The sequence below is a fragment of the Leptopilina heterotoma genome, unplaced genomic scaffold, assembly GCF_015476425.1.
Source record: "Leptopilina heterotoma isolate Lh14 unplaced genomic scaffold, ASM1547642v1 Lhet_68, whole genome shotgun sequence".
Classification (NCBI taxonomy): domain Eukaryota; kingdom Metazoa; phylum Arthropoda; class Insecta; order Hymenoptera; family Figitidae; genus Leptopilina; species Leptopilina heterotoma.
Genome location: NW_025111157.1, coordinates 2,156,091 through 2,168,236, shown reverse-complemented (window position 1 = coordinate 2,168,236; position 12,146 = coordinate 2,156,091). Strand labels below are relative to the sequence as shown.

The 12,146-nt window shown below is 26.9% G+C and overlaps 1 protein-coding gene across 16 annotated transcripts in view; it reads right to left on the bottom strand.

Annotated features, from left to right (window-relative positions):
* The window catches only part of LOC122510378 (ELAV-like protein 3), a 74,985-nt gene that overhangs the window by 9,889 nt on the left and 52,950 nt on the right, over nt 1-12,146 (bottom strand). For 7 of the 16 annotated variants that reach the window (XM_043624979.1, XM_043624977.1, XM_043624978.1 and 4 more), the window contains 6 exons: nt 8,792-9,022; nt 8,508-8,513; nt 5,655-5,758; nt 4,616-4,769; nt 1,462-1,500; nt 392-647 (listed from right to left, as the gene is read on the bottom strand). In XM_043624979.1, the coding sequence (XP_043480914.1) occupies nt 392-647; nt 1,462-1,500; nt 4,616-4,769; nt 5,655-5,758; nt 8,508-8,513; nt 8,792-8,984 (752 nt within the window). In that variant the 5' untranslated portion in view covers nt 8,985-9,022. Of the gene's footprint in view, nt 1-364; nt 648-1,461; nt 1,501-4,615; nt 4,770-5,654; nt 5,759-8,507; nt 8,514-8,791; nt 9,023-12,146 lie in introns of all 16 variants that reach the window. The other 9 variants (XM_043624982.1, XM_043624991.1, XM_043624987.1 and 6 more) reach the window with 6 other exon arrangements.

Here is a 12,146-nt window from a genome sequence, read left to right as displayed (position 1 = left end):
AAATAAAAATAAAAATGACAAAGAAAAACAAACATCCTCCATTAACTCTGAGTACAATAATTAGGAATACTGGAGAAAAATGGCCTTTAAAAATTGTCAGATTGAAAAAAATGCCTCGAGGAGGATAGGCAGTGATGTAATGGCGAGAACAAGAAACGCGAATTTTTTTTTTGTAGGAACGAAGAGAGAGAGATGACGTTGATTTTAAATAAGCGATCGAGCGCCGGTCCCATCGATTGCAAAACATCATCATCAAATCTTCATCATCAGCATCAACATTATCGTAATAATTTTTCTTTGATTTCCTGCTTTTCGTTTTTGTTTTTTTTCTTTTTGGGTAGAGCGAGTAGAGGCGAGTAGGTACCTGGATAGTGGCGACAGTGGAATGTACCTGAAGCGGCCGGTTGGATGGTGAATTGGACCGCCGAAACGGCGAGTCGCCTGTGGTGTCAAATATGCTGCCAATGGCGGGATTGCCTTGTTGTTGTTGCTCGGATTGTTGGCAAATTTAACCGTGATTGGTTCCGACGAACCCTTGGGAATGGTCCCGTTTAGCTCTTGTATCGCGCGCTCAGCCTCCACACGTTGATCGAATCTTATGAATCCAACGCCTTTTGACAGACCTGCCAAATCCGACAAACAAATATCTTTAACGTTACTTCATTTTTGCCGGCTTTACCAACTGATTCTTGATAACTTAATTCTAATCTCACCAAAGAAGAAAAAATAACATTCTCGTCACTTATCTCATTTTTCTTTTATTTTCAAATTTAACTCCAAAATTGACAATTACTCCAAATTTCAATAATTATTAAATTAATTTCCAAATTCTTTTTCCCATGAAAAATAAGACAAGTGCGAAAAAAGTTTTTTCTCCATTTCCTAAAATTTCTTTTTACTCATTTTTTTTTTACTTAGATCTTAATACCGAAAAGTTCAATCGATGACTAATTATCAAACTGCTAGTTTTGTGGAACAAAAAACGAGTGGCTCGGTGCGCACATAATCGTTTTCTCAAAAAAGTACTTTTCGCGTGAAAACGAAAAAAATTCAATTAAAAAAAAATCTACCTTAGCAAAGCGAAAATAAATCAAAATTATGATAGTGTATCATTAAATCCCATGGCATTCGAATAATCGATTAAAAGAAAAATAATAAAATATATATTCTACATATTCGAATTTACTGAAAATTTATTACTAAATCAATTATAATAATAAATAATCAAAAATACTGAAAATAAACCAACAATTAAATGTACTGAAAACAAAGTAATTAAGAAAAAAACAAATTTTTCGTGAAATATTTGTACAGATATTTACAGCAATAATTTTCGTGAATTGTGCTAAATAATAATAATAATAATAATATTAACCAACCAATACAAAAAAAAATTAAAATTTCGTGTTCAGCTAGGATTAAAAACAAAAAGGAGGAAAAGAAAAAATTATTTTTACGTACCGGGCAAATTGTCTCCGCCGCCAGTCACAAACTGTCGTACTAAACAGAAACGAAAAAATCATATCTCGATTAAAAATATACAAATAACACGAGTTGCTCGCCCCTGATTCGTCGAGAATTAAATTTAAAAAATATAGTTAAAAAAAAGCTTTAAAAAATATATTTAAAAAAAAATAAAATAAAATACGAAAAATAAAATTAAAACTTTCTTCGACTGTTGTGTGTCAATTATAAACGTTTTTTTCTCTAATTAAAAAAAAAAAAAAAAAGAAAAAAGAACTAAAACTACCAACGAATGAGAGGCAAGCGAGTCTTTCTGAATTGTAAAATTACGATCTACGCTCCTTAAGCATTTCTAATAATTAAAAATCAAAATAAATTTTCTCCTTACTTTTAAATTTCAAAAATTCTAAAAAAAAGTTAATATATCTCATTCATTTTTATTCAATTAAAAATATTGTCTTGTAAATGTTGAAGGAACGTAGTAAATAACTTAAAAATAATTTTGTTGTCGATGAGGCAGAAAAACGATGAACAATTTTGTCAACCGAAATCAGGAGAAACTGAGAATTGAGATAGAGAGATAGAGAGAAAGAGAAAAAAGAGAGAGAGATAGAGAGAGAGAACTTTGAAGGATAATTAGTAACGGTAAAGATGGAGACCATGAGGTTGTGTATAACTCAAAAACCAAACAAGCACTGCATAAACGCAAGGGAGGAAATTTAAAACGCAATTATCACGTTTGAGCCAACTGAAAAGCCACATAAGGAATTAAAAAAAGAGAAAATAAAAAATAGAAAAAAAAACGGAATTTTATACCAGGAAACAATAAACATGTGACTTTGTTTGCCTTTCATTGGAAATTATAATAATAAATTATAATTTAAAAAATCATTTAAATTTTAGATAAACGTCGCTGTGTTTACAGGCCTCGGTTCGACTTTAAGGCGCAAAAAAATTCGCTTCAGTCGATTGAAGATTCAAAAAAAAAAAAAAATCTAAAAAATCGTTTCTTTAATTTAGTGCTGTCACAAAAATTTAATTTCAAATTTTCCTGATTTTTTTTTAGAACTTTCGCTGTTTCCTAAATTCAATTAGGTATTCAAAAATTAAATAATTTTGTTATTGTTAAATAAGAAAATTTTAATATTTATTTTCCACATAAATCTCTGAATCAATAACTTTCAATAATTTTCAATCTCTTTGTAGATAATTATATTTATCTAAAATATAATTTTTTAAAAATAATTTAATTACTTAAAAGAATTTTTTTATTATTTAAAAAAAATTATCGATTTCATGAAGAATTTTAATTACAATTACATTATTACAATTCAATTATTTTAAAAATTGACAATGAAAATTTTACAAAATTTGACTTTCAAAATTATTTAAACACTTTGTAAATATATATTTCGAAAATCTAATCTTATTAGGTGTCGAAAAATTTATCAAAAATAAATTTTTGAAATATTTAACTACAATTATTTTTCCACTATAAAAATCGAAGTAATTTTCATTTTGCATCAAGAAAGTAGAGGTTTGTTGTAATATTTGGAAGAAAAGTCGAAAAAGTCGCATTCTCTTTTTAAATAATTTGAAAAAAGTCGCCTTTTCTGATAATAGTGATAAAAAAGTCAAACTACCCGAGGCCTGTGTTTATAAAAAACAAAATTGTTTGAAAAAAAATTGAAATTAAAATTTCAATTTATTTTCGAAAATAAGGTTCCTTTTCTTAATTATTAATTGCGATAATTACGCGTCCTACCCCGAAAATTCGCCATAATTACAAGTATATAATAAAAAAAAATTGTATTTTATAACCAAAATTATTGTTTTTCAGTGTTAAGATGAATTCAGCTCAATTTTCATATTTCTTTTTGTATTTTGAAGTTTATACATATATAGTAATTAATTAAATATAAATTATTATACTAATGATTGTAATGATTAATTAATTTTTTGTATTGTATTAATTAATCAATTAATTTGTTTCTTTATTGAATAAATTAATTAATCAATTAAATTAATTAATTTTTTTGTATTGAATAAATAAATTAATTAATAATTATATTAAAAGAATTCAACTTTTCTTTCTTCACTCTCAAAATTAAAAATCAAATTCTGAATTCATCCTCAAACGTGAGCAAAGAAAAAAAAATGCTAAAGGTCGTGTAGGTTTTTTTTTTTGTTGAAAACCAAGAAAATTTTTTTCAAAAACCAAGGTGTGAAAAAAAAGAATCGATTATTTCTTTAAGTTTCCACTTTAGTAGAAACTATTTTTGGTCTCTTTAAACTCATTGGAAAGAAAAGAGGCGCACCGACCCACCCCCTTATCAAGCAACCCCATGGCCTACTCACCTACCCTTATCTACAAAGCGCACCTTTTGTCACCTTCTCTCTTACAGCGAGTGGAGAATCTCGAGTACTGAAAACTCAGTACCAACAAGAGCTTAAATGGCACTTTTTCTTTTTTTTCTTTTTTTTTACCGATTGAGAAATTTCTTTTTTCCCCTCTAAACAAAATATGAATTATTTCTCAATCTGTCGAGAATATTATTTTACAACAAGTTGTAGTTAATTTCTCTTTTCAATTTTAATTATTCAAAATTATATTTTATTTTCTTTTATGTATTTTATTGTATTCAATAAAGTGTCATTAATAATAAAGTATAATAAAGTACATTAAAGTACTTTCAATATCATTATCATGATATTAATTATAAGAAATTCAGCACTGAATTTAAATATTACAACGAAAGTTGGCGGAGAATTTTTTTTAATTAAAATATTTTCGAAGAATTCTTTTTCAAAATTATTCCTACGATAATTTTTATTCAGTGAGAGAAAAAAATAATCTAGAACGGTATTTAATTAATTTAATTACGTATTAATTAATTACGTATTTAATATTATCCCAAAGGTCGTATTCGAATTATTTCGATGTTTGGCTTCTGAGTTGAATTTGGAAGAAGTCTTAAAAAAAAATGTATGGAAAATTTTTTGTCGATAATAGAAGAAAAAATTATTTTCTTTTCTTTTTTTTTTTTTTTGATTAATTTTTTCAGACGCAAAGACAAGCCTTTTTTCTTGAAAAATGAAATCGAAAATTCATTTTGAGTGGTAAACGATTGACAGTTGAGAAACGACTTACCAGTGATGTTGTCACAAAGGATTCGAGACGTAATGATTCTTCCATAAGGACTGAAAAGATTCTCAAGATCTTGTTGTGCCATATTTTTTGGCAAGCCGCTCACGTATAAATTAGCTCCCTTTATCGCTTCGCTGCTCGGTCTTGCATATGATACCTGCGAAAAATAATGCTTATCAATTTTTGTTGCCCTTTGACAAATACTTAATCTATACATACTTTTCTATAAAAATACTTTTCTATTCTCTATATTATATTTTTATCTATGAATTTTGGATTTTGAACTAATCTATTTTTGTTTTATTTGAATGAGTTTAGGATTTTTATTATTGAAATTTAGAAATTTACTTCATTATTATTTTTATTGTTTTGACAATTAAAATAGAAATTAAAAAATGAAATACAATGAATTTATAGTAAGAAATTTGAAAAATTCAATTAAAAAAAATAATTATCTAAATAGTGGAGAGAACTATTCTTCACTCTATAAAAAGAAAAATGCCTCCTAGGAGAAAATTTATAAAGCAAATATCGCTCGACAGTTAAATTGTCTTATCAAACAATCCAGAATTAAAGTTCTCTGGAAACTACGCCAAATCTTCACCTTGGAAAAGTTGGCGCATTAAATTGGCTAAAATATCGTCCGTTGCAAAAGTCTTTTATTCGCTCGTTTGGCAAGCAAAACGCATTTTGTCTTAAATTCAAATAACACAAAATTCCTTCACATTTTCTCTCCTCATTCCCTTCGCGAAAAACTTAAAAACCAATTATTACTTCCATAAATTTCAAAATTCAATCCCTAAAATGGATAAACAAGAAAAATATCCCTCTAAATTCAGAATCGAAATTTTTTTAAATTCATCCACTTAAATAATTATTTATTATTACTGAATAATTAATTATTACTAGTGTTTATACTAAAAGTTCCTCCCCCGTAAATTGATTGATTCGACAAAATCAATTGAATTGAATTGAATTTTAAATAATGACAAAATAATTAATAAAAGTTAATTAATAAATTATTTTTCATAATTACACGAACCTTGATCGTTTTATTTTGCAGACGAAGACCATTCAATGTGTTGATGGCCTTATCAGCGTCTTCCGGCCGATGGTAATTAACAAATCCATAGCCTAAGCTTTGACCTAGAATAAAAAAAAACAGATCAAACTTGTATATTAAAAATTTATTTTTTAAAAACTAAAATTGTGAAAAAAAATAATAATAAATAATCATTGAATTTAAGCAGCATGAATTAGTATAAAAAACATTTTAAGAAAATTATGTATATTATTAAAAATGAGAAGAATTTCAAAGAAAATATTTTGAGGATGATTTTTCATTGATTCGGGGGCTTGAAAAGCTCTCGAATCATGTCACCTAAGACATCATTGGAATTTGCACTCATGTCGAGAACATCGACTTGGCTAAAGCTTAAAAGACGAGTGATGAGTGCGAATGACAAACGCTCCAGAGACAAATTACACCCTAGAGGTGTAAAATGCTTGTGACAATTTTGATGACGGATATTTCCTTACAAAATTTTTTTTTTCTTTTACTTTTTTTACAGGATGGAAGCGAAAATGTAAATTGGATAATTTTCATTAACTAATTCTAATTTTTTTTTCTTAATGCAATTTAAATTCTAGCTATTTCCAAGAGGCCAATTCTGCAGATTTGCAAACTTCGGGCTTATTTGAAGATTTTAATTGCTGATTTTCACAAAATGCATTCTTATTGAAAAAGAATGGCACAATTTTTTTTTTTTGGCAAAAAAATATTTTTTTTATCAAAATTAAATTAATATTTTTATGAAAACGAAAAATTTTTCTATTCAAAATATACAAATATACAAGTTTTTAAAATTTTAGAAAATATTAACGAGACGGAAAGTTAAAAATATTAACGAGTTCAATTAATAAATAATTTAACAGCAAAAAACTGAACAAAAATTAAATTTTCTTTTTATTCTCTCGAAAAATATCAAAAAGTAATTAATAATTAATTATTTCTTAGGTTCTTCAAGAATTAAAAATCAATTCCTCTAAATTTCTTTGAAAACTCAATTAATGGATTTTTTTAAAATTTTAATACAAAATAAATAATGTAGAACTAAGACTAAATTTCCGGTAAAAGAAAAAGTTATTTGACATTTCTTCAAATAATACAGAAAAGAATTTTTTATAGAAATTCAAAAATTCTAATTTATTAATTAGGAATGATGGATAAAAAAAATGGAATTTTTGTTATAAATGAAAAGAAGTTTCGAATCTTAAAGCTATTTTCAAAAAACTCAAAATTTATTTCCTATAGAATTATTTCGAAAAGCAAAATTTGAAACACGAGATTTATATTCACAGCTTTTCTAAGGATATCAAATTGACGTTTTCGAAAAATTATTTCGAAGCAAACGCTTCGATACATTGCCTCAATTTAATATTCTTAGAAAAAGTGTGATTAAAAAAATTTCTAAAAACAAAAAAGAAATTTTATTTCTTTTTTTTTTTGGAAGAATTTCATAAGATTTAAATTTTTGAGTTTTTTTTCTAAAGGTTGTTAAATTATTTATTAATTGAAAGAAAAATTGATCAAATAACACACGAAATTGAAATGAATAACAAAAAAAAAAGAATTAAACTAATTGTATAAAAAATATTTGGTCCTGTTTTTTTTGTGTTTGGAGAGAAAATCAGGAAGAGTTTTCAACTATTGTGAATTGACTAGCGTGACACCTGCTTTGAATATTACTTAATCTTTTGAAGCTTGATGTGGTATAAGACCAGCATAAAGGCGGTAAAGCTTCGATCCAAACGACGCCCCCACGCCAATGTGCCTGAAAATAGCGTCGCGACGTCTAACCCACGTGCTGACGCACTCGTACTGTAACACACAAGAATTTATACACAGACGAAAATTACGCACTGCATTACGCATTTTCACTTTTTTCATTTCTTCAAAATTTTCTCTCTAAAAAAGAAGAAAAAAAAAAAAACTTTTCAATTTTTAGCTTTTCTTTCGAAATTTTTCAAAATTTGTAACTTACTTCATTTCTCTACTGAAACTAGAATTGTGAATTTACAATTTTAATTTTAAATTTCAATTATTTTGAATAGAAAAATTTTTGAAAAACAAAAAGTAGAAAAAAAGAATAATTTACCATAAGGCTTATACTTTGTCAATAAAATTTCATGAAAGAAGTGAAAATTATGTATAGCAAAAAAAATTAATTTCCAAGAAAAGCTCATCGATTTGATTTTATAACAAAGTGCAACGGACTATTTTCATAAATTTGATACGGAGCCAAATAAATGCGAGTTACAAGAAAATTTATTAGAAACGACAAATCCTTTGAGATTTGTCGACTCTTAAAAAAAATCCTTCAGTAAATGTGAGTTTTGCATTTATGAAAGATGAAATACCTGACTTTCCAATAAAACAATAAAAAATCATTCGAAAATCAAAATTATCAACAATACGTTTTCGCTTCATTTTCCTTTTCCTCCATCAAACACAACCTGATTAAATACAATTTTTTTTTCTTTATTTTTTTTTTTTGGAAGAAAGAAGCCTTTCTTCACCCCCAGGCGATGATTTTTGAGGGATTTCTCTCTTTTTTTTTTATAATAAAAACAAGAAATCTCGTGAGGCTTTTTTTTCTATATTGATAGTAGAAGGCTTCCTTTTTTTTTTCTATCGAGAGAAAACTGGCGTGAGTCTTTCCTATTCTTCGTATTCTCTACACATCACTGGTAGTTCTATATTTATAGACCACGTGTCACCAACAGGTGTGAGATACTTTATTTATTCAGAATAATGTACTTGAAGATAATAAACTGCTAAACTGCCAATTGAATCCAAAGGAGAATAGGAATAAAATATCTTTTATATTTTTACCGAAATCTGAAAAATAAAATCCAGTTGTTACACACTCTTCGGGGTTCTTTAAGCATTTTAACGCTTAAATTATTATCAATTAAAAAAAAAAGAATAAATAAATATAAATTTAATAAATATAAATAAATATAAATAAATGTAATTAAATGCAAATAAATATAAATAAATGTAAATAAATGTAAATAAATATAAATAAATGTAAAAAAATATAAATAGATTTAAATAAATACGAAAAATAAAAAAAGGAAAACGGAAAATTTGATAGAATAGGAAATTTGCGTTACCAGTGAGTTTATCTCTGATGAGTTTGCAGCTCTCAACTTCGCCGATACTGGAGAACAGTGACCGGATTTCCTCCTGGGTCATTGTCTGCGGCAAATAATTTACAATCAAATTTGTCTTGGATTCCTCCTGTGAAGTTTGGCCAAGGGTCGAGCCCCCATTTTGTTGTACTGTATCCATTCCGTTTGCCATCATTGCACTCTTCTAATACGTCACCTAACTACGTAAGAAATCTGAAAGCAAACGATTATTTACATTAGACTTCAATTTTCATTTAAAAAAAAAATATTCAAAACAATTAATAATTTTTTCTTTGCTAGAAAAATATTCTTCCGAATATATAAAAATGAAAATAAAAATAATAATAATAAACATAATAACTGAGTAATAAATAAATAAATTAAAATTAATAAATAAATTCATTAATTAATTAATTAATAAATTCATTAATTAGTAAATTAATAAATTCAAAAAATAATAATTTAATAAATAAAATTAATTAATTCAAAAAATAATAATTTAATTAATAAATTAATTAATTCAAAAAATAATAATTTAGTTAATAAATAAATTTGAAAAATAATAATTAAAAAAAAAATTTTTTTTGTTATAATTTAAAAACATTTTTGGAAAGATTATAATTTCTCTGAAATAAATCAATAATTAATAAATTTGACCTTCTGTATTCGCTTCTTTCCTCTCATATACATCAAAATAATATGTATACTTCTGAGATTGAAAGAGGTCATTGAACTCTGATAACAGAATTCACGCTAAAAGGGAAAAAAATAAATGACAAATGCGGATCAGAAAAACTCGTCGCCAAAACACAAGTACACTTGAAATTCTCAGTATAATTAATGTCAAAAGTAAGCCACAAGAGAACTTTTTTTTTCTCTCCAACGTTGCTAAGAAATTATTTCCAGAGAGTGTTTTCGTTGAATAGAAATTGAGAAGAAATTCAAGAATTGTCTCTATAATAAAGTGAATATATTTACAAAACATCACAATTTCCAAAAAAAAAAAATTATTAGGATAATTTTCCACAAAATTGAAATTTCCTACTAATTTTACTTTTTTTAAAATCTATTTTCCTACTAATTTTACTTTTTTAAAAATCAATTTTCCTACTAATTTTACTTTTTTAAAAATCAATTTTCCTACTAATTTTACTTTTTTTTAAAAATTAATTTTATTATCTAATTCTCTCCTTTTGCTGTAAAAAATAATTTCGAAATCTAAATATCTAAATAATTTGAATTAATTTCTGAATAATTCGAATTTCTAAAAAAGAAAAATTCCTCCTCGAAATTGATAAACATTTCCACCACCATTTTCCACGATTTTCGTCAAATTTTTCCCGCATTATATTCCATTTAAACGAACCAGCTGGTTGAGAAAAAAAAATACATAATTTTAAAAGGACAGTGAACCGAGACCCCTGAAAAAATGCATTTGAGATCTGCTTGTTAGATCCCCCCCTGAAAAAAAAAGTTTTCGTCCTATAAGGGAACCTGATGCCTTGATACAATATCCTTCCACATTTTATATACACTCGATAAACGTGGCTTGTGTAAAACTCGCCCTTAATACCTGTGTGTGAGTATGTCTGTGTAAAGTAGGTTTTGAACAGGGGGGATGAAAAAAAAGGATAGAGAAGATATGGGGAATTATGAGACTCCTGCACAGTAGTAAAGGATGTAGGGGGGAATACTTTTAATAGGGAGAGAAAAAGAGAGAGTGAGAGAGAGAGAGAGGGAGGAAAAAGAGGAAAGAGGATTGCATACTCACAGCTGCTACACACATGACAGCCGGCACGAGCCATTGGAATATATTATGCACCTCCTTTTTTCCCCCCCTTATATACAACAATTCTATTTCCTTCTGAAACCAAATTACTCAGCGTTATTGAATATTTCAATTTTATTTTCCTTTTACTTCCCGAAAATAATACGAATTTCACTCAGAAAATATCTCTATAATCATCTAGAGAATAATATCTCTATAATTTGGAGAAAAAAAAATTGTTTTAATAATTAGGGCAAAAAGTAGTTTTAATAGCGACAAAAAAAATTATTTTTTTATTTACTAATTCAATAGGAGCAAAAAATTTACAAATAATTAGAAAAAATCATCACTGCAACATTGACAGCTGAGTGCTTAAGAAAATATGTATTTTCAATTTAAAAGCAAAATGAATAGAATTTTTTTTTTAAAAACAAACATTTTTCTTGAAAATTTAAAACAAAATGTAATTTCTAAATCTACTAAAAAAGGGGGCGGAAATAAAAAATAAATTCAACATCTGTTAAACATCTCAAGATATGACGGATTAAAACGATCATTTATCAGATACAAATTTACCGACTAACACACTTCGATGGACCTTTTTTTATTCCTCCAGGTATGGCATTTCAGTCCTAGACCTACAGCAATAATTTATACTTTCCTTCATCCCTTATGACGTATGTATCAGCTGCCCTTTAAGCCCCCCCATTTCCTTTGAACAACGATTTCACCACAAGGTACCACAAGGCATCACAAGGCACCACAAGGTGGTCGGACCGTGTGTTTTCGGAAAATTATACTTTTAAAAAACCGAGCATTTCCACATTTTCCAAAATGTCGAATTTAGACTCTTAAAAAAACTCAACATTAATTTAAATTATCGGGAAAATTCAATTTGTTATCGTAATGAATTGTTATGCCTGTCTCTTGAGGGTAAATCAATAAATTTCCTACATCTAGTGTGCATTATGTGGGTAAATTTATCTTGATTTCAATCGACTATATATACGACGAAAATGGCATATCAAAACCACAAGCGATGGTGAAAGCACGAGATGGAGGTACAGAGTCAGGAAACGATCGATAATAGACGCTCTCGGCATTTGTCGAATGAATACATTGTGTGTACACCTTAAAATTATCAATTCAATTTCGCGTAAACGAATTGTTTGGTCAATAATTTTCTACTTTAGCAATTTTTCCAAATTTTTCTATCATTTAAATATTATTATCGGTCATTTAAATATTTCTTTAATAATAAATTTAATATTTCCGAAGCATTACTCATTGACAAGTATTTACAAGAAAATTTAATATATTCACTACAGAATTTTTCTAAAGATATCAAATTGAGACGAAAAACGTAGCAAAATTGTTGCGAAGCAACATTTTGATACGTTTTTCGTCTTAATTTGATATCCTTAGAAATAGTGTAAATGTAAAAAAGTATAAAAATTTTAGAAAATAATCGAATTCTTTGGAAAAATTTTATAATACAAATTAAGAAAAAAATTGAAATATTACGTGAAATTTGATTGAAAATAATAATTTTGCAAAGATTTTTGTCAA